Genomic DNA, 24,423 nt, shown 5'->3' with positions numbered 1-24,423 from the left:
CCCCATCTCTGGCAACCACCAATCTGTTTCCTGTATCTACAAGCTCAGGGTTTTTTTGATTTCACATATAAATGAGATTATACAGTATTTGTCTTTCTCTATTTGACTTATTTCACTTAGCATAATGCCCTGAAGATGCATCCAAGATGTCACAAATAGTAGGCTCTCCTTTTTATGGTGTAATAAGATTCCATTATATATACATACATCACATTTTCTTTATCCATTGATGGACACTTGGGTTGTTTCCATATCTTGGCTGTTGTAAATAATGCTACAATGAACTTGGGAGTGCAGATATCTTTTTGAGTTAGTGTTTTCATTTTCTTCAGATTATCCTTTTAGTTTTATCCAAAATTCCAGTTTTCTTTATTTCTACTACCAGCATTGGGAGTTGGCTTACATTTTAATGCCCTTTTCCCTGTCAAGAGAAGCAAAAAAAATTTTTTTTTTTTACTTCAGGGTTAAATATGTAAAAGATTCTGGAGGACTGGGGAACAATCATTGTTATTAAGATGTAGATTCTGAATAGCCTGTTCTACTCATTGTTTGTTAATGACTTCCGTACTTTGCCTTCCAGTACACATGCTTTCAATTAGTGCTGCGGCAAAATAACTATTTTGTGTCGTGAAACTTCTGTGTCCTTGGGGCATAGTCAGAGCAGTTAGGTGTTAAATGCAGAATGCCACAGGTTTACTGTGTCAGTGATTAACTTCTTTGACTTTTGTGTAGTATTCATAATTTTTTTGGCAGAAGGTATCCATACCTTGTGTGTCTTTCTGGCTCATGTGTTGGGGTGTTGTGCATTCACAGGCTGTAATGCTGATCTTCAAGGTTGTAAAAAGCATTATATTTACATAGAGAACTTGCGTTAACTTGCTTTTATTGGATGTATGATTCTAAGTGATAGAACATGAAATGATAGGAACTATGATCTTACTATATGGAAAAAGATAATGTAAGGAAAGTTATCAGAGATCTCAGTGTGGAATCCCTTGCCTCCCTACTTCCATTGGTTCTTTACTGAGTTCTTAACTGTGAACTCACTTCTTTTACTGGAAGAAATCCTCAGATCCCTTGGCAGATAATCATATAATTTTTGAACTGAAAAGAATTTGAAAGAATAATAAATTCTCAGCATTTCAGAAGTGAGAAAGTTAAAGGCCAGAAATAAGTGACTCTTCTAAATTAGCAGCCAGATGAGAAGAGAACTAGGAGTATAATCTGGTTCTCCAGCTTTCTAGTTCAGCGTATAATGCTCTCCCTAGAATATGCTAATTAAAATTTGAATTTAATTTGTCTTAAAATTAACCTAAACTTCTGATTTTAAGTCACAGATCATTTGGTCTAACTTAGTTCCTTAAATTTAAGGCAGTTTTTTCCTCAAGTGTAGTAAGTCACGTAGAGGTAAACAGTAGTAAGAGTGTGAAAGAATGCGTTCTGCCTTCCTTCTCACTGTGGTTCATGGAGCAGCCAGCTGCACTGGCATCACTTGGTAGTTTGTTAGAAATGCAGAATATCAGGTTCTACCTTAGAACTACTGAGAATCTTCATTTTAACAGGATACATGGGTAGTTCTTTTGCAGATTAAAGTTTGAGAAGCAGTACGGTACTAGATATTTTTAAATTGAGATATAATTCATAATCTTAAAATTTACCCCTTTAAAGTGTACAGTTCAGTGGGTTTTAGTTACATACGAAATTGTACAACTATCACCACTATCTTATTCCACAATAGTTTCATATTCTGGAGCTTTATGCTTCCCAAAACCTTTGTACCCATTAGCAGTCATTTTACGCCTTCCTCCATTCCCAAGTCCAGGCAGGGACTCATCTATTTTTTTGTCTCTGTACATTTGCTTATTCTAGACATTTCTTATTAATGAAATTGTGCGATATGTAGTCTTTTCTGTCTGGCTTCTTTGATTTAGCTTGGATGTTTCAGAGTTCATCCATGTTGTAACATATATTAGTACTTCATTCTTTTTTTGTGACTGAACAATATACCATTATGTGTACATACAACATTTTGTTTATTATCCATTCATTGATAGATACTTGGTTTGTTTCTACTTTTTGGCTGTTATGAATAATGCTGTTATAAATATTCATGTACAAGTTTTGTGTGAATACGTGTTCTGAGTTCTTTTGGGCATATACCTAAGAGTGGATTTGTTGAGTCATCTAGTAACTCTATGTTTAACTTTTTGAGGAATTTCCACACTATTTTCCAAAGCAGCTACACTGTTTTACATTTCCTCTACCCATGTATGAGTGATTCAGTTTCTCCATATCATAGCCAACACTAGTTATGTCCTTTTTTATTTTTTTTAAATTGTGGCCACCATGGTTAGTATGAAGTGTATCTCATTGTGGTTTTTATTTGTGTTCCGTAGTACTTTATGATGTTGAGCATCTTTTTATATGCTTATCAGTTATTTGTATAAGTTCTTTGGAGAAATATCTTTCAGATCCTTTGCTGCTTTTTAAATGTAGTTTTTTTTTATTGTTGAGTTGTGAATGTTATTTATATATTTTGTAATATAGCCTCTTGGCAGATTTATGACTTGTAAATATTTTCTTTTATTCTGTAGTGTGTCTTTTTACTTTCTTGATTGTGCTGTTTGATCCAAAAAAGCTTTTAATTTTGATGAATTTCAATCTATGTACCTATGTATCTATGTATCTATATAACTATCCATGTATCTGTGTATCTATCTATCTGTCTGTCTACCTATCTATCTAGATTTCTTGACTACTCCATGTTTTAACACTCAGAGGAAAAAAAGTAAGGAGTGAAATATTGAAAGTTCTCAGTGTAAAGTCAAAGGAAAGTTCAGATTTGGGAGAAGTGCTTTATATTCCCTTAGTACCAAATGTTGGAAATATTTTCAGAAGTCAAAAAGCTGTCACTATATTCTTTATAATTTAATTTTCCAAACACCCTGATCATGATTATTATGTCTCAGTTACTTTTCTAAATACAAATATTAACTCATTTAATTATCATAACAATTTCAGAAGGTAGGTGTTATTAAGATTTCTGTTTTGTGGAAGCAGAAACTGAGACAGAGATGCTCAGTAACTTGCCCCAGGTGACATAGCTAGTATGTGGTGGAACTACTAAAGAGGCCTAACGTATATTTTTTAAGTTTTTATATAAAATATGTTGTTATTAAGAAGTTGAAAGACTAATTCCTAATTTAATCACAGAGAAGGGTGGAGAAGATATTGTGTGAGAGCATGTTGAGAATGGGTTAGGGTTGGTTTGGAAAATTACACTGCAATTTGAGTAACCATCTAATGTTATGCTAGTATTTTTTGGGAGTGTTTTATCTTTGGGGATTCACTGACTAGACTTCATTTTTGTTATTTAATTTATTTATCTTTAATAGAAGTACTGAGGATTGAACCCAGGACCTCCTGCATGCTAAGCACATGCTCTACCATTGAGTTATACCTCCACCCCCTTTTTTGTTATTTTAAATTAGACTTGACTGATAACTTTTACATGTATTTTATGTACCTTTCTTATGAAAGATTAGAAATAGTTTCACAAACTTTCCCATAGCTAGATGGTTATTATCATCTAAGATGATGACAATGCCTGGTATGGACAGTTTTTAAACTTTTAGCCATTTTAGTAGCTGCGAAGGGATATCTCATTTGGCTTTAATTTGCATTTACCTAATGATTAATGATGCTGAGCATCTTTTCATGTGCTTAATTGCCATCCATATATCTTCTTTGGTTAAGTATACATCAAATGTTTTGCCCATTTTTATGTTTGCCTCTTTGTTTTCTTATTGATGAGTCTGAGAATTCTTTTTACATTCTGAATACAAGCCCTTTCAAATCACTTGTGTGGTTTGCAGATGTTTTCTCCTAGTCTATTGCTTGCCTTTTATTCCTATCAGCAGTTTTTTTGAAAGTGCAGAATTTCTTAATTTTGATGAAGTCCAATTAATCCAATTTTAAATTAATACACACAGATTTTAAGATAAAGAATCTACCAGATAAGTCAACTTATTTTACTTTTATGCATGAAGGTGGAAAGAAATAAAGTTTCAAAATTTTTATGGTTAACAAAACTATATTTCAAATATTTATATCTTCAAAATACAAACAGAAGTTACAAGATTCTTCCCAGGGCATTCACTTGCCAAACAAGACAACCAATTAAAAAACCAGATTTTTTTAGATACAGGTTAGAGTCACAGGAAATACAAAACTCCTTTGAAACTACATGACTTGAGAGATTCCTTTGTTACAAGTAAAGATTTTTAAGGATGGTTTTATCATAGACAGTAGAACAGGCTGATTACAGTTGTAACTTCACACACAGCCTCTGTACTAGACTTTTGTTCTGTATGTTACCAGGACAGCCCCTCTGACTCAGAATGTTCTGCCCTCTACAGCTGTAGGAGAAAGAGCCTGAGCATCTCTTATTTTTCTGAGATTCCTTTCACTAGCAATTGCTAATTAGGAGGGCCTGTCTTCTCAAAGAAGGAATCCCATTAGTTACTAGCTTCTTGAAGAAAACTGCAAGGCCGAGAAACTTAAAATTTACAATGTGAAATAAGAAAGAGAAAATTTATTTTAATAAATGTGGGTAATGAATGTTTTGTTTTTAAAAGATACTGATATAAATGTGTATATACATAAATACATAACACGTATCTGTACACTCAGGTATAAATAACATACACTTACATACACACACACATATATATATTTTAAAAAAAGCAACCTCTGTTAACAACTGCACTATATATATATATATAGTGCAGTTGTTAACAGAGGTTGCTTTTTTTAAAAAACGTTAAATACAGTTATTTCACTTTCCTTATCAAATATGCTGTGGAAATTTTGTGCAAAAAATGTTAGAGAAACTTCTTGTTCTGAGTTCTTACTCTGCTGTACTCTTTTTTGCTTCTTCCAGTTTTATTGAGATACAGTTGACATGTCGCACTGTATAAGTTTAAGGTGTACGGCATAATAATTTGATTTACATACGTAATGAAATGAATACCACACCAAGTTCAATGAACATCTGTTATCTTGTATAGACACAAAATAAAAGAAATAGAAAATAAATTTTATTTTTTTGTGGTGAGCACTATAATCTTCTCTCATAATAATTTTAAAACATTTAAATGGCCTCAGCATAGTGTTGAAGTGCCATTTAGTGTTCCTAAGCACAAGAAGGCTAGGGTGTGCTTTATGGAGAAAATATGTGCACTAGGTAAGCTTCATTTAGGCCTGGGTTACATAGTGCTGTTTGCCAAAGAGTCAGTGTTAATGAATCAATAATATATATTAAATAAGGTATCTGTAAACAAAAACACACATAAAACAAGGTTATGTACTGATTGACCAAACCAAAAATGTTGTGACCAGAGGCTGAAGGGAACCAGATCTTGTATTCCCTCAAGAGCAATAACTCAATATTTGCTAATTCCATTTTTACAGCAACTTAATAAAACCTAACTATTACAAATAACAAGAATCAATTGCATATAAACTTCTCACTGAAGTTTAAGTTATATAGAAGTTGGTCCAAATCATAAGTGTCCAACTCTGTGAATCTTCACAAAGTGAACATACCTGTAGCCAGTACCCAGATCAAGAAAGAGAATATAAGCAGAATACAGAAACCTCCCATTTCCCTTTCCTGTCATTATGCCCTCCCATCCCCACAAAAGAAACTAACCTTTATCTTGACTCTAAAAGCATAGTTTTGCCAGTTTTAAGCTTTATATAAATGGAATCATATTTGTACTTTTTTATGTCTGGCTTCTTTCATCAACATTAAGTGTATGAAGTTCATTCATGTTGTTGCTTTGTACTTTAGTTTTTATCATTGTAGAGCATTCCATTGAATATACCACAATTAATTCATTCTATTGTTGATGAGAATTGGAAGTATTATAAATAGTGTTGTGAAGGAAAAGCCGGGCTGGGCTAACAAGCTAACTCACAAATCTAAGTGTAATAAGTGTCAGATTACTGATCTGAGTTCTGCTGGGCTAACTCATAAATCTAAGTTAATTAGTGCCGTGTTGGATTGCGGATTCCCTGTTCATGTTTTTTTGCTAGCCAGCTGAATTTTCAAAGAGACATATCTGGCCTTGAAATGTTGTTTTGCTGCCTCCCTGCTTCTACTTTTGTGATAATGATGCTGCTAAAGCTGTTCCATGCCTATTGGCCGAGTAACCCAAGCTTGTAATTAACCCTGTGAAACCTCATGCACATGTCTTGGAGGTGCTCAGAGCTTCGGAGCAGAAGCCCCTCTGAGCCCGCCGGCGTAATACATCTGAGTACTCCAACCCTCTGAGTGGTGCTTGTTTCTTGGCTGCCCTGTCATTTCCATAACAGTGTTAATATGAACAATCTTATACTTGTCAGCCTAGTGTTTTTATTTTTAAAAACATTTCCACTTAAATTACATGAAATGCAAATATGAAAAGTTACTTATTGTCATATGAACATCTCTAAATCAATAACTGTAAGCTAAAAATGTTGTGAAACTTTATTTAAGTTTAGCATACAAGGTATTACTTGTGAAGATAATGAGGGCAAAGTTGTGCCGATGAACTGATTAAAGGATAGCTTTGTTTGCAGAATAAAAAACTTTTATCCATCCAGAAACTGTAATCATAATCCTGACACATAAATAAGATAAAGTATTTTGTTTTAAGTTGGACTGGGTAAAAGAGTTAATAGAGTAAATAAAAACCAATGATGGAAGAACTACCCAGAAGTTCATTTCCTGCTGTAATTACTAACAGAGGGTTCTCAAAATCATTATCACTACCCAAGTATTCATGTGTTCACATATATTTTACATTCTCTCAGGATATATCTTTATTATAGAATATCATATGCAAATATAATGAGATTTATAATTACTTATAATAAAGAATGTTAAAACTTCTAGTAATAATCATTTGTATTTCTTTATAAATTGCCTCTAAGATATATTTTGTCTAAGATACTTTGCCTATAATTTTTGGTAGCCACAATATAATCAATACCATATGATATCCCTTTAAATTACAAAATTCAAAACATTGGGAAAAAAGGGAGAGGATTCCAAATGCATGCAAGTGCATATGCTACATCATAAGTATGCTTGACAATCTGACATTGTCAAATGTTAAATTATGTTAAAAAACATAATAAAAGTAAAGAAGCAGCATTAAAACAATAAAATGTGGGGAAGACCAGACACTATAGTTTCATGATCCTGATCAGTTCCGTTTTTAGCAATTTAATTCTTACTGAGAATCAAATTAAAATAGAGACTTGATTGCCTCTCATGATCCCTTCTCTAAAGTTTACTGTCTTGCCTAGGTCATACCTTTCATGTAAGTGAAGAAAATGCTATATATAGGTATACAGTATATTGAGCTATACCTTGTGAATTTAAAGAAAGGAGATATGTAGTTTCTAGTTAAATATTACAGTGGGCTGCAGGTTGTGTCTGAGACTTGTGAGCATAAATTAGAGAAGTTCTTTCAGTGTGTCATTATTATCCATAAAGTAGATTATGAACTCGGATCAAGAGATCAAAATGACTTGTTTAGGGATATTTGTCTTAAACCCAAGCTAAACACAAAATTAAATCTGATGGTTCACTGTAATCTTAAGTTCTTCTTAATGAATCATACTTAGTTCTTTTTTATCTATATTTTGGGTAATTTACCATTAAATATTCTAATAATGTGTCTATATGATCACATAACAATTCCTTTCCCACCTTATGCCATGTAGATACAGACACCACTGTATCTAGGGATCCTCTAAGAAACAAAATAACTTATGAAAATACAATTACTTAAGTTGATAAAGTATGGAATAGTGGAGAGCTGCAAATATGCTACTTGAAATATCATTTATTGAATGTTCAAAGACAAAAAGGAAAAAACTGTATCCTTTGCCACAAATAACAAATATTGGCAAGGATGTGGAGAAGAGGGAACCCTTGTACTCTCTTTGTGGGAATGTAAATTGGTGCAACTACTGTGGAAAAAAGTATGGAGGTTCTTCAAAAACTAGAAGTAGAACTACCATATGATCTAGCAGTTCTACTCCTGGATGTACATCTGAAGAAAACAAAAACACTAATTTGAGAAAATGCATGCACCCCAGTGTTTGTAGCAGCAATATTTACAATAGCCAAGTTATGGAAGCAAACTAAGTGTCCATCAGGAGGTGAATGGATAAGGAAGATGCCTGTGTGTATATGTATATGTGTGTATATATATATGCAGTGAAATTCTACTTAGTCATAAAAAAGAATGAAATTCTGTCTGGAGGACCTGGAGGGTATTATACTTAGTGAAATAAGTCAGAGAGAGAAAGACAAATAATGTATGTTATCACTTATATGTGAAATCTAAAAAATAAAATAGTGAATATAACAGAAAAGAAACAGACTCACAGATAAAGAGAACAAGCTAGTGGTTACCACGGGGAGAAGGAAGCGGGGAGCGACAAGATAGGCATAGGGGATTAAGAGGTCCAAACTACTGTGTATAAAATTGAAAGCTATAACTGTACAGCACAGGGAATATGGCCAATATTTTATAATAACTACAAATGGAGTATAATCTTTAAAAATGGTGAGTCACTATGTTGTACACCAGAAACTTATATAGTATTTTAAGTCAACTGTACCTCAATAAACTTTTTAAGAATGTCCTTTCTGTTGAATAGTACTTAAAGCATAGCAGAGACTCAATAAATATTTATAGGATGAAGGAAATATAAAGTATATCTGTGGGAATATATAACTACACTTACAAAGCATGTGAATATATGACAACTATAATCCATTTATACTTTAAAATACATTGTAAACTGGTAAAAGTACCCAGATTTCTGTAAACCGAAGAATTACATTTTCAGGTGGGACTGAATATTTACGGTTAACTTTATAGTTATGTCTGAACACTTGTAACTTTTCTTCAATATAATTATCTCTGTGGATCTTATTCATACTTAGCAAATCTGTTTTTAAAGTGTTTCTAATCAATACAGAGGATAAAAACAAGAATTAAATTTTTTCCAATCACAATCACCTCTACAGATACTAACTACTATATATAAAACATGTAAACAACAAGGTCCTACTGTACAGAATAGGGAACTATATTCATTACCTTGTAACAACCTATTATGAGAAAGAATATGAAAATACGTTTATAGGTATAACTGAATCACTATGCTGTACACCAGAAATTAACATAATGTTATAAAAATGATTATACTTCAGTTTTTAAAAAAGGAGGAGAAAAAGCCCTAATCATCTCTGTAAACATCTATTTGGAATAAGTATGCCTGTTACTTTATATGATCCACATATTATTCACAGTAGACTTAATACTTACTGGAACTCATAAGTCTATAATAATTTTTGATATGTCTTTGTTTTTAACTTGGTCATTAAAATTATCTTAAGTATTATTATAGTGAAAACAATACATCCTGAAACTCTACTTTTTTCACCAAAAATTTTGTTATTAATGTTCACTATCCTAAATGATACCAACTTAAGTCAGTATTCTACCAACATAGTGACGATAACATTGCCTAAAAACTTTTTCTGGGAAACAAATGAGATAAATTTTAAATAGTTTTGAGAACTATAAATTGCCACATGGTTAGTAAGAACTGTCAGTGTGTTTTCATAAATATGAAGAATGTCAATAGTATTTCTTCTTTTAAAAAGAAAAAGACAGAAATTATGAGAGAAATGGACATCGTACACCATATTAAATAAGAAGAAATAAGCACCCTCTTTCATAGAATTCTGCTTGTTTTGCTTGAATTTTTTAAAACATTAGTTATAAACTATGATCTAGTGGGAATGCTGACCAATGTTAAAGGATTTCAGTTCCACAAAGTAAAAACTCAGTAATACTTGAGACTGACTTCAGAGTACTTTGAGAATGCAAGTATGATCTGGTTCTCTGAAGACTATCATAATTTCAGTGAGGGGAGTGTTTTAGGACCTCCACTCCAGCTCTCTAGCATTCTAAAGCAGATTCCTATCACCCCTATACATTCTTTAAAAGTTGAGTATTATAAATACTATGTAAGTCATTATGAAGATGAAATCCCATTAAAAATAAAATTGAATTCCCCAGAAATATAAAAAAAGTTATCATGTACCGAAAAAAAGGAAAGAACAAAAATCTCTACCATCTTTATCATCACCATACTCTTGTTTATTAATGTATATTTGAAATTCAGTCAAATAAAATGGAAGAATTAAGGATAAATAATATTTTGCCTAAAATATAACATTTTATTACATAATTTTACCTGAATATTAGTATGAAATTATGTCACAAAGGATAAATAATAAAAATCTCTATGTCCTTATTTAGAATTATAACCAGTAGTTTCAGTGCACATCATTAGTGTCTATATTAAATTTATACTTTTAGCAAGACAAGGTGATTAAATTAAAACAATATATGAAACAATAATCAGATACCAGTTTATACCATCACATTGACAAAAATTAAAATAATAATGCAATATCCAGGATTGTTGAGTGTATGGGATCACAGATGCTTTCATAGACTGTTAGTGGAGACTGATCTGGCAGTGTCTTTCAAGATATAAAATGTACATCCCTTTTGACCCGAAGTTCACTTCTAGGAATCTAATAAAAATTTTCCCAAGTTCAAAGATATCCACTAAAATATAGGAATGACACCCTAAATGTCCAATGAAAGGGATGGTTAAAAGAATTATAATACTTATGCACTGTACTGACATAGAAACGGATCCACAAAAAAGAAAAAAGAGGGAAAAAAAGCAAGTTCCAGAGTAATTCAGTCAGCTGACATTAAGGGTTCTGCCTGTTTTTAGAGAAAATTCCTTAGACATAATGGGGTACATAAAGAGACAGTGAATGAAAGACATACCTAAATCTCTTCTGAATTTGGAAGTAGTAGCAAGTTGAGGGACAAAAGCCAAGAAAATAGGGGACAACAGAAGAAATGCAAAAAGAGAGAGAGAGAATATGGCAAAAGACAAGACCTGGGAGCATGTGAAGAAACAACAGGATTATTAAAAATTCAATTTTAAATAGTTCACCTTGTTACAATCCTTCCCCTGCCCCGCGACTTCATCTGCCCAGACATTCATTAGTCTGCTATGTACAGATGAATGCTTTGTGCGAGTGGTGTCGGATAAATTGTGGGAAAGGGGCTGCATTCCACATCTGGATAGAGAGGAAGCCGAGAAGAAGGAACATCCACAGGAGGTAAGAGTACAGCAGAATTAGGAGGTATGAACTTTCAGCTGCAGGATAAATGAGTCTCAGTTATGAAATGTACAGCATGGGGAATATAGTCAATAATTATGTAATATCTTTGTATGGTGACATATTGTAATTAGACTTACCATGGTGATCAGTTTGAAATGTATAGAAAAAAATCACTATGTTGTGTAACAAGAACTAACATAGTGTTGTGGTCAGTTACACTACTTCAAAAACAAACAAACATACAAACAAACTCATAGAAAAAGAGGTTAGATTGTGGTTACCAGAGGCGAAGGAGTAGGGGAAGGGGGAGTTGGAGGAAGGTGGTCTAAAGGTACAAACTTCTAGTTATAAGATAAATAAGTACTAGGAAGGTAATGTACAGCACAATGACTATAGCCAAGGCTAACACTGCTGTGTGATATATAGGAAGGTTAAGAGAGTAAATAAATCCTAAGCGTTCTTATCACAAGGAGAAAATTCTTTTTGTTCTTTCTTTTCTCCTTTCTTTCCCTTTTATTGTATCTATATGAGAACATGAATATCAGCTGAACCTGTTGTGGTAATTGTTTCACAGTGTATGTAAATCAAATCACGTTGTATACCTTAAACTTACACAGTAAGGTGTGTCAGTTATTTCTCAGTGAAGCTGAGAAGTTTATCTTCTGATTCTTTACTGATCAGGAATTGACTGTAGCATTGCACATTAATTTGTTTTTACCCAGTATCAGCTAACTGTTAAATTACTACTTTTCAAATGGCATAATGTATATTCTTCAGAATAAATTCTTACCGAGGTCAACTTTTAGGAGACTTCACATGTACCTGTATAAAAGACTAAGAGTTAATTTTCAAATAATAATTTTACTCTGAGTTTATTTGCAATGATGCACATTTGGGGGGGGGTTAATTAGGTTTATTTATTAGTTTTTAGAGGAGGTACTGGGGATTGAACCCAGGACCTTGTGTATGCTTAGCTCTACCACTTGAGCTATACCCTCCCCCCAAATGATGCACATTTTTAAAAAAGGATTATTTAGTGCATTTTGTTTTACACATTGATTCTTTTAAACTACTTTTAATTTAGTTTTTTTTCACAGGAACAGAAGCTATGCCATTTTAGGTCTGTCTGGCCATGACTTGTATAGCCTAATGTACTGTATTTGACAGTAAGGTGTGGCTGCTGTTCCAGTTAACTGTTGCTACATATGCAGGGGCAATTAACGTGGCAGGTTAGAGACTGCTATCCTTAGAACATTCTTGGGAGAATGGCCAGTGGCATCTGAGAATGTAAATGGTAAACAGTTTCCAACACAGATATAAAACTTTCCCTAAATGATAAGAGTAGCTCGTTCTGCTTAACTGTACAAACAATGTGATATATAATGAACACCTGCTTTTTTCTGAGTCTGAAATTTGGTATGTGCTAGGCAGAGAGTATCTGTGACTAACTTCCAATAAAGACCTTGGATACCATGTCTCTGATGAGTTTTCCTAGTAGGCAACACTTCACGCAGGTTGTCACAGTTTAATGCTGGTGGATTTAAGTGCATCCTATTTGACCTAACTGGGAGAGGACTCTTGGAAGCTTGAGGCTGATTTCCTCTGGGTGTGTGTCTTTTCCCTTTGGTGATTTTGCTTTGTTCTCTTTCACTGTAATAAATCTTTGTCATACGTTCAACTCAGTGCTGAGTTCTGTGAATCCTAGTGAATCACTGGACTTGTGGGTGGTCTTGGGAACCTGTGACAAACTGCCTAACAAAATGCGGCAAAACTTAGCATCTTAAAACAACCATATTATTGTATCTCACAATTTTGTTGGTCAATAATTCAGTTTGACTTGTTGATAGAGGTCACTTAGTGGTGTTCATCTAATAGTTGGTCTGGACTGGCGGATCCAAGAGCTTTATCCTTATATCTGGCACTTTGGCAGCAATGGATGGAAGGCTGTGCTCAGCTGGGACTGTTGACTGGAATGCATCCGTGTGGTGTCTTCTGTATTAGAGCCCTGAAATGCCAATTAAGAAATCAACCTACCCTGAATAGACAGATAATTCACTTACTTATCTTATACTTCTGAAATACTTATATTTTTATTCTTAGCAGAAATAATTGGAGTTCTGAATTCCTTTTATTATCACATATTTTGTAATATGTGATTATTAGTTCCTTTTATTTTCCCCAACTGCCTTGCCTTTACACGTTAAGGAATTTCTTTTTGTTTAGCTAAATAATTGTGTTCGTGTTATCCATACCCTATGTGATTTTATTAATGAGTAACATCTTCTCTTGCCTTGTATTTCTAAGAAGAGAATGTTTTTATTATATCCTCTTTAGAGAGTGACTATTCTAGTTGTTTTTATCTTAAACATTTCCATATTCACTTTTTCATTTGAAAATGAAAAATATGACCTGTATGCAAATGATAGGCTGAGATGCATTGTAACTTTTTTTCTCCAGAAGAACTATGGAGGCATGAATTCCCTTTGCAGAAAATATTATCACTTTTTATGACTAGAAATGATTCTTAATATGGAAAAATTTTGAACCTGTGATTAGCAATGTTTCTTTACTCACTGGTTTGTAGTTCCTTGACAGCCCTTGGATTCTTTTTTAATGAATATGATGAAGAATTCTTGAATCTTCTCAGTGACTTTTATATATTTTAGCTCATAGTTTGATAGCTTCACATTTGAGTTCCATCAGAACTCATGAATGAATGTTATTCAGTTCTAATTTATTTGTATTCAACAATCATGTTTATAAAAACAACACTGTAAACTGACTGTACTTCATTAAAAAATCATGTTTATTTTTTGGTATTAACTGTAAATGATATCTCTATTGGATACTATTAAGCATTAGAAAATAATTTCAGCATGCATTATTTAATTTCATTCTTTGAGCAAATTGTAAGATAGTTTGAATAAGTATTATTTTTAATTGAATCATAATGTTTTATAGTAGTGGTTAATTTGGTATTCTCTATATGTCAAGGATTATAATATTTCATATTTGTGAATATTACATGGCTCTCATTTTAAGAAGCTCTCTCTCTTCATAACTTGCTCCAGTATATATTTACAGTAATATTGTTTCTGTTGTTTAGGTTCAAATAAAAACAGTCTGCTGTAAATTAGAATAATAGACTTAGAAGGGATCTCAAATCTCTGGGTACCAGAGATACAAGAGGTTTTTTATTATCCTCCTTGTGCTTATCTGTATTTTGAAATTTTTCTGCTTTGAGCAGGAAAGAGGAAATAAATTTTTAGGAATTTAGGAATAGAAGGAAATATTTTCCTTCAAAGAGGAAAATAAAAATTTCCTGATACCTTGTCATCCATAAATAATCATAGTTAGCATTTTGGTCATTTTCTTTCTTCTGCATTTTCCTGTGGATTTGAGGAAGTATTATTAAAAATCCCATGTCACAGATGAGAAACCTGCGTCTCAGGGTAGCTTTAGTTATATAGTTCTGGAAGAACTTGAATGAGAATAGAGATCTAATCATTCCAAATCCCAGTGCTCATGAGCACCCGTTCGGTTTTAGTGGCACCATGCTACCATCCATAGTCCTGGTGTTTGGAGTTTTGCGTTGCTGTTGTTAATCTTGATCAAGGCAGGTAGGACAACATTATGCACTCCACTTGTGTCAGGATTTGGAAATTTGATGTTTGGAGCTCGATATTTGGGTACTTGAGATGAACCCTGAACACTTGGTCACAGTGAGCCTCCCTTCTGCTTTGCTGCACTTAGATTGCTCAGTTAGATGACTGAATTTCAGCCTTGACTTCTGATTTATCATTCCATTTCCCCCAGTAGGACTGAACTCTGCCTTAAATCCCCATCTAGGAAGAATTAAAACATTCTTGCTCTTAGAAATTGGACCACAAAAGCCCCACCTGCTGACTGGAATCTTGTTCCAAAGATGGGATCATGGTGGTAACACCCACCAGACTCTTCTCACCTTGTCTCACTCACTAGTTGGAGGGCTTTTAGCTATTTAACTACCATTTCAGTGCCATTAAAGACACGGTAATTTTTACTGTTGCTCATCCTCTTTGGGCAGCAGTGTAGACATATCCACTTTCTTCCTTTTACTCATCAGCATATATTGAAATTGAAGCTGTAGTAAGGACTTTCAGGTTTTTTTCCATCAGGGTACACTATTTCCTTAGCATAATCCTAAACTATTAATTAGGTGTTTTCAAGTATGTCTTCTGTACTATTCCCATTAAAACGAAGTTGAAAATTCAGAATCTCTTTAAAGAAATAATTTCCAATCTGAAGTTTATGGGGGGTGGTTAGAGCTTGAAGTATACATACGTGAGTCATTTCCAGTTAAGTGGCAAGTGAAACCAGGCTGTGGATGATACTATCTCGAATGAGAATATAAAGTAAAAAAGAGTATTTAAGATTGGACCTTGAGGAACTTGAATATTTAATGACCAGGGGAGAAGATTGAAACCACAAAGGAGACAGAGAATGTGTAACCAGATAAGTAGAAGGAAAACTAAGGGAGTCTGGTGTCTTGGGAACAAAGGAGGAAGAGTGTTAGAGAGTTGATTGCTCCTGCGAGATCAATTAGGATGAGGACTGAGAAGTATCCATTCGTTTTAGTGACATGATGACCCTTGTTTATTTTAGTAAGAGTGTTACAGTGCAGTGATGGGATAGAAACCAGGCAGTGAGGCTTAAGGGGCAAGTAGAGGTGAAGAAATTAATCCAGTAAGCATAGAAAATTATCTTAAGTAGTTTGGGAAGAAAAGAAGTGAGATAGAAACTGGATGGAATTGTGAGGTTAGTGGAGGGTGTTTTATTTATTATTATATGTTTCAAATAGGAGAGACTTAAGTATAATTAAAAACCAGTAGGAATTAGTTGAGAGGGACAGGTCAAGTGTTTCATAGAAAGGATGATTGATAGTATGTTTCTGAGGAAGTAATAAGGCTGAATAAAGCTGTTTTGAACAAACTTTTACAAGGCCTTTTGTGTTGCCTGCTTTCATTTCTCTTCAGTAAATACCTATGAGTCGAATTTCTGTGTCTTTTGTTTAACTTTATAAGAAGTGGCCAAATAGTTATCCAAAGTGGTTATACCATTTTACTTCCTCATCAGTATTGTGTGAGAGTTTCAGCTGTTCCACATTCTTGCCAACACTTGTTAGTGTTTTCAGTTTTCAGCTAATCTAAAGGCAGAGTAGTGGTATCTCATTGTGGGTTTGATTTGCATTTTCCTGATAATGATGGTTGAACATGTTTGCATGTTTTTATTTGTTGGTCGTATTTCTTATTGAGTGAAGTGTCCTTTCCTATTTTGGGGGAGGACTTTTTATTATTTTATCTATTTATTTATTACTATTTTATTATTGAGTTGCAGGAGTTTTAAATATATTCTGCAGAGTAGTCCTTTCTCAGACATATGTATTGGAAATATTTTGTCCTGATCTCTATTTTGCCTTTGCATTTCTTAGTGTTGATTTTGAAGAGCAGAAGCTTTTAATTTTAATCAAATCCAGTTTATCAGTCGTTTTCTTAAAAATGGTTTTTGTTTTTGTGCTTTGTATACTCAGCAATCTTCCTCTACTCATAGGTCATGAAGTTTTTCTTCTACTTTTTCTTTTAGAAGTTATGTATTTTTATTTGAGTGATATATTTTGAGCTTTTTTATGATTTGAGTTTTGTGTGTGGTGTGAAGAAAGAGTAACATTTATATTTTTAAAAAATATGGCTGTGTTAGTTGTTTCAGTACCATTGTGGGTAAGATTTGTCATTCCTCTGTTGAGTCATTTCTCTGATTCATTTTTTGAAAAAATGCCTTGACCACATATGGGTGAGTCTGTCTCTGTTCCATTTATGTGTGTGTCTATCTTTAACATCAACACCATACTGCCTTGATTATTGTATCTTTGTAATAAGTCTTGAAATCAGGTAGTATAAGGCATCCAACTCTATTCTTTTCTTTCCTGTTTTATAAAAATTGTTTTGGATTTCCTTTGCATTTCTGCATACATTTTGGAATCTATTTTTTATTTTCTAGCAAAAATCTGCTGAGTTTGGACTGGGATTGTATCGAATCCCAAGTGAGAATGGGTAGAAAAATGAAATGGCCTTTTCCAATCAAATTCGCATTTGAGAAAGCTCACTCATCTGACAGAGTGCTAGAGTGCATTAAAAGAGAGTAGGATTGGAGACCGAACATTTCTAGTCCAGGTGATAAATGATGAAGACTAGAAGAAAGGCACTGGTGGTAGGCTGTAAAGAAGTATATACTTTTGAAACCTATATCAGTTTTCTGTTGCTGCCATAACAAACGACCATGAACTTAGTGGCTTACAACAACACAAATTTATTATTTTACAGTTCTGAAGGTTAGAAATGTGGTACAGTTCCTGGACTAAAATTAAGTTACTGATCTACTATGTTTCTTTCTCCTGTGTTGCTTTCTGGAGGACCTTGGGGAGAATCTGTTTCCTGCTTGTTTGGGTTGTTGGAAGGATTCCATTCCTTGTGCTTGAACATCTGAGATCCCTGATCTTTGCTGGCTCTCAGCTGAAGGCTGTCCCTGGCTTCTGGAGGCTGTCCACATTCCTTGATTATGGTCTTCTTCATTCATTTTCAGAGCCAGCGATAGTGGGTTGAGACTTTCTCATGCATCCTTTTTTTTTTTTCCATCAGTCTTATGTCTCTGACTCAGCTGAGAAAGTTTCTCTGATTTTAGGGGTTCATGTGATTATATTGGGCTTACTCATAATTCAGGATATATATAATATATTTCAGGATAGTCTTCCCATCTAAGATCTCAAGAGAACTTAACCACATCTACAAAAATTAAAACGATATAAAAAGTATACTCAGAGAAGTCTCACTCTTTTTCATATCTCTTCTTCCTCATTTCTCTATGGATAATCACTTTGACTAGCCTCTTGTTTATTCTCTCAATATAGCACTTTGTAGGAAGCAAGCAGGTACATACATAAATATATGTCTCATTTCCACTTTTTATACACAAAAATATCGTACTAGACATATTCCTTTGCATGTTTTTAAACTTAACACCATTATCCTAGAAATCACTCCATTATCAGTTTGTAGAGATCTTCCTTATTCTTTTTTTTCATAGTTTCTGTATTCCTAATATCCTTTAAGTAGATGAACTAAAGTTTATTCAACCAGTTTCCATAGAAAGTCATTTGGATTGTTTCCAGTATTAGTGCTGACAAATAATGCTGCATTAAATAATGTTGTATATATGTTGTTTCATATTTGTGGAGGTGCTTCTTCAGGGTAAATTCCTCAAAGTGGGATTGGTAGATTAGAGGATAAATACTTACGTAGTTTCATAAATACTATCAAATTCCCTTCCATCCATTTTCTACCATTTTGCATACCTATCAGTCTCAGAGTGCCTGTTTCCCAACAGCCTTCTCAACAGATGTGTTGTCAAGATTTAGAATTTTTTTGTCAATTGGATAGGTGAGAAATGGTATCTCTTTGTAGTTTTTAAAAATTGACTTTGAGGTATAATTTATATGAAATAAAATGAATTTGTTTAAAATGTACAGTTGATGATTTTTAACAAATACATATTAATGTAACCATCACAACAATCAAGGAATAAGACATTTCCATCAGACCTTAAAGGCCCCTTGTCGTTTTTGCACTCACTTTTTCCATCCTTCACCCCAGTCCCAGACAATCACTGATATGATTTCTGTCACAGTAGATTAAATTCCTACCCCCCTTTTGGGAATTTTACATAAATAGAATGATATGGTATGTTCTGTTTTGTGTCTCATGTCTTTTACTTAGTAAAATGCTCTTTAGAATCATCCATATTAGCATGTGGATAAGTAGTTTATTCATTTTTTTTGCCCAGTGGTACTTCATTGTATGGGTAGTTGTTTATCTATTTACTTGTCGACAGATATTTGGATTCTTTCCAGTCATAAGTATTATAAATAAAACTCCTGTGAAAATTCTTATACAGATTTTTGTACGAACACGTATTTTCATTTCTCTTGGGTAGATACCTGGGAATGAAATTGCTGCTAAGTGTATTGTTTTACATTGTAGGAAATTTTCAAAGTTTTTTCTAAATATGTATCATTTTACATTCCCACCAGTAGTGTAATAGAGATCCAATTGCTTTGCATCCTCTGTAACATTTGGTGTAGCCTATCTTTTTCATTTTAGCCACTTTAATGGATTACTGATGTCACCTCACTATGGGTTTAGTTTGGCGACTGACCATTTATGTGTCTTCCTCTTATTGGGTTATCTTTTTATTACTGAGTTGTGAATATTCTGGATATCAGTACATTGTCAGATATATGCAGTGTTAATATTCTCTTCCATTTTGTAGTTTACTTTTTCATTTTCTAAATAATATTTTTCACAGCTCAGAAGTTTATAATTTTGATAAAGTTCAATTTATTTTTTTTCTTTTATGGTTCATGTTTTGTATGCCCTAAGAAGTTGTTACCTACCTCCAAATCACAAAAAAATTTTTTATGCTTTCTTCTAGATTGTTTTGCTTTTATGATGGTCAGTTTTGAGTTAGTTTTGGTGTAAGGGTTGAGGGTTTTTAAATTTTTTTAATGTGACTATCCACCATCTGTTGAAAAATTATAATTTTTTTCATTGAATTACTTTAGCATCTTAAAAAATCAATTGAACATGTATGAGTGGGTCAATTTCTGGATGCCATATTCAGTTCTGTTGATCTGTGTTTTCCTATCATACTGTACTGAATATTGTAGCTTTCTTTATAGGTCACCTTGAAGTCTGGTATTGTGAGGTCATGCTTTGTTCTTTTTAAAAACTGATTTAGCTAATTCTCAATCATTTGCATTTTTATGTATGTTTTAGAATCCTCTTGTCTGTTTCTAACAAAATGCCTGCTGTCATTTTGATTTGGATTGCATTAAATCTTTATATCAATGTCGAGGGAACTGACATCTTAACAAAATTGAGTCTGCCAGTCTATGAACATGCACAAGGTATATCTTTCTATTAATTTTTCTTCCTTAATTTGTTTTAGCAAATTTGTGGCTTTCAGTATTTAGGTCTTGTGCATATTTTGTTAAATCTATCTCTAAATATTTCATCTTTTTTGATGCTATTATAATAATACTGTGTTTCCTTGATTTAATCTTCTGTTTGTTGTAATATATTGGAATACAATTTATTTTTGTGTATTGGCCTTATTTTCCAGAGACCTTGTTAAATTTACTTATTATTTACAGTAAGTTTTTAATAGTTTTCTAAGGTTTTTAAAAACTTACATGATCACATATAAGTCACTGTTAGATAGTGAGATGGTAAAAAAAATGATTTTGTTGTGGAAATTGTGTTAGAAAATTATGAGAAAAATACTAAAAAAAGATATTTTTTATAAAAAATGTAAGATTTTAACTTAAGCCACCATACAGTTGCTCATAGGATAAAAGACCTTTCCCTTAGTATCAAAGATCAGTTGATTGAAAATTTGAAAGCTTGCAGGTAATTTTATTTAGCTTTAGATGAGTCATATGATTAATGAGACAGTCTACTTAATACTTTTGGTAAAAAAATACTTTGGGTAAGTTCAAATGTAGGAAGAAAGGTTGTGCATTTATAACCTAAAAAAACTGAACTCAGGGCATAGATATATTTTGAATCTTTCCAATCTGTCAAAGAATTTCAGCCAAATATGAAAAAATTAGTTGTCATATGGATAGCTTATGGATAGTGTACCATAGTAGGTAAAAAATTCAAATTTATTGGAATTTTCAAGTAAGAAGTGATATTTTCTTTATTGTTTCATTTCATCATGTGATATGCATTGAAAATATTTGGTTTTCTGAAGCAATCTCTCTAAAAAGTGTCATGGATACAGTTGTTAAAAATAATTCTGTGTATTTATACAAATGCAATGAATTATCACTGGCTTGTGGAACTATTGAAAAAAATAGAAGAAAATGAATTTAATCATCTTGTGTTTTCTGCCAGTGCTTGCAGTGGCATAGTAGAAGAGTTTTACAAGGAATTTTCTGTACTGTTAATGCCAAGTCACTGTGTGTCAAAGTTCAACAGCCAAAAACAAACAAAAATGGCATTGTGATTTGAATTTTTTCCACCAGTGTCATAGTTTATATGAAGTAGGTAAGTTTGAGGCTCAAGGAAAGGAAAACTGTAATTAAAAAATGAAGAATGCTTTGTTGATTTCATTAAATTTTAAGTTACTTTTCAATTTATGCAGTATCACTCTGAATTTGACATTAATAAAACTGAGCTGACACAAGATTTAGTGAATTTACTCACTAGACAGTCATAATTTTTAAACATATGCTTTTGTTTCTGAGTTAAAGCAGTGATTTTTAAAAGCTGAAGCAATTTTGTCAATGTATATGAATATACCAAAGGAATGTGTTTATGTGCTACATGAATGTGTTATTGGAAAACTTTGAAGTGTGTTTGGAACAACTTATGTGAACTACTTTTTAAACTCTATTTGATAAAAATATAAATACAGATGAAAAATTTACAATTAAAATTAGCCTCCTAATTAAGACGTTTTATATATATAAAGTGTACGATAAATTTCAAGGACATTTTAATAACTTTTATAGCAGTTACATGTTAAAATAATATTTTGGATCTTTTTAGTTAAATAAAATATATTATTAAATAAATTTCACCTTTTTCTTTTTACTTTTAAAAATGCGGCTGTAAGAAAATTTAATATTACACATGTAGGTTGCAATATATTTTTATTAGATAGCACTAAGCTAGATTATTTTATTGTCTTGCATAAAATTTTGTGTGTGTTTTCTAGATTCTTGAGGTTGAGACATTTGAGACAAGAGCAGGTTGGTCTTCATTCAGTCACTAGTAATTTCTTCGTTATCCTGGTCACTTCACTGACTCTGTTATGAAGTTTATAATGCATTTTATTTATTAAATATTAATGCCTTGACCCAATGGGTCTTACGAGGGTACTTTAATGTGTGAAAGCATCTACTAATGTGAAATGAATTTGTGTTCGTATGTGTTCTAGTGAGCCATATTATGATACTGATGCTGTTTAAGTCTCTGATTGCTTGCATTCTTTCAGAGGAGTACATTATTCAGAGATGTTTTGCATAGGCGCAATTTAGGGTAGGCTGTGACTGCCAGTGGATGCACTGTAGACTTTCTTGCAACAGCTGTCACAGTTGGCACAGGTAATGCATGAGAAGCACTGCATTAAATTGGCCCATTGGAGACAATTAATTCAGAGTAAGAAGAGCTGTTTGCATAGCAGGCATGCTTGGCATAGTTTGGCAGCTGGTATGATTATGTGCCTCAATTACAGGCATGGTGGGTAAAACTGCCTCTGTTTAATGGAATGATATGGATCATGTAGTTGTAACAGATGGCCAAAAAATACTTGACCTTCTAATACCTTGCCATACTAATAATGAAAATAAATTTTTTAAAGAGATCAGGAGAGTTTTTTTTATAGATTTGGAAAACAGTCTGAATACAAATGGAAAAATTTAGCCAAATTTAGTTAAAAGAAAGAAGACATATTAAAAAATCTCTTTTATTACATCTAGAGGTTACTAATGAAATCTCATTATTGATAAAATTGTTATATAAATATGTAAGAACTTCATCCTGCAGAAATTTTACATTTATTAGCCCTCCACATATTTTTGTTCTGTTTTTTCACCCGCTTAATAATGTACTATATACATTTTAAAAAAACCCTTTCTGCCTATACATTTATTTGATGTCTGAATTAAAGAAATTCATGTAATTGGGGCACAAAATTTGTGAAGTTGATATTTTGGGGTGACTTGCTGCAATTTATATCCTAAGGTTTGCCTTCTGTCTAGAAAGTAAAGCCCACCAGTTTTAAAGATACATAGAAATTTAAAGAACTTAATTCAAGATCTAAGAACTTTAGCATTTATAAAATATGAATTACTGCAGTGTGTGTACAAGACTGTCTGCTTAGAACTTTACTGTACCTAGTATAATGGAATGTGTAGGACAGGCCTCCTGGTGTAGTGTTTATGAGCCCAGGCCCTGATGTCAGACTCCCTGGCTCCACCACTTGCTTGCTGTTTGACATGGCAGGTTACCTCTGCTCTTAGATTCTTCATTTGGAAAATAGAAATAATAATAGCATTTACTTAGTATATGGTTATGTCATTTAATGAGATAATATATGTAAAACGTTTAGCATGGCTCCTAGCTTATAGTGAGTACCTACTAAGTATTATTTATTGATAATGTATATAATGTCATTTAATTACTTTTGTTGGATAATTGGTGATTGTCTACTTCAATTACTTTTTCTTAGTAGTTTGTACTTTGTATCATATTACAAAATAGTAACAGAATGCATATATTTCTGAAGTTAGACGGTCTTGAGTTTCAATAGAAAGCTGAGTAAAGTTCTTGTTCTTTCCTGAAAAGTTGTATTTTTTAAGACAGACATTTTAGTCTCAGAAAGCAATGACTTAATCAGTTTCTTGCATCTCAATAATTAAATAATTGTTGAAAAGAGTATAGTTATCATTCTTTTCTTGGAATTTAATTTTTTATATAAGTAATATATTGGGGGGAGGATTTTGCTCAGTGGTAGAGTGCATGCTTAGCATGCATGAGGTTCTGGGTTCAATCCCAGTACCTCCATTAAAATATATATATATATATGTATATATTTTTTAAAGAAGAAGAAAAAAGTAATATATTCACATGGCTAAAAATTCAAAAGATATGAAGGAGTATACAGTAAAAAGTCTTTCTCTTACCTGTATACCTCATGTATCAATTTCTCCTTCCCAGAGGTAACCAATATATTAATACTCTTGTGTATTTTTCCAGATTATTTTATTTATATGCAATCAGATGTGTACATATATCCCCACTTTCCTAGATATGTGGTAGCTATCAGCTGCTCTGCTCCTTGCCTTTATTCATTTAGCAGTGTATTTTAGGACCTGTCTGTATCTGTATGTAAAAAGCTTCCTTATTCATTTAGCTTTATTCATTTATCCCATGTATGGATGTACTGTAATTTATTGCTTGATGTTAAATTATTCCTCCTTTGTCATTTGTTTTTCCTGTTCATTTTTCTCCTTAATTTTCTGGAAACAGCTTTAT

At 32.7% G+C, this 24,423-nt stretch overlaps 1 protein-coding gene across 5 annotated transcripts in view; it reads left to right on the top strand.

Annotated features, from left to right (window-relative positions):
- The window catches only part of DTWD2 (DTW domain containing 2), a 150,305-nt gene that overhangs the window by 91,143 nt on the left and 34,739 nt on the right, over positions 1–24,423 (top strand). Inside the window, exon 5 of one of the 5 annotated variants that reach the window (XM_032476558.1) lies at positions 22,103–22,136. The exons of the other annotated variants lie outside the window; for them this stretch is intronic. Coding sequence (XP_032332449.1) covers positions 22,103–22,136 — 34 coding nt within the window. The remainder of the gene's footprint in view (positions 1–22,102; positions 22,137–24,423) is intronic. 5 annotated transcript variants of the gene reach the window in all.

The sequence above is a fragment of the Camelus ferus genome, chromosome 3 (genome assembly GCF_009834535.1).
Source record: "Camelus ferus isolate YT-003-E chromosome 3, BCGSAC_Cfer_1.0, whole genome shotgun sequence".
NCBI lineage: Eukaryota > Metazoa > Chordata > Mammalia > Artiodactyla > Camelidae > Camelus > Camelus ferus.
Note: the sequence above shows the minus strand (reverse complement) of the source record. Positions and strands in the feature narration are given on the sequence as shown.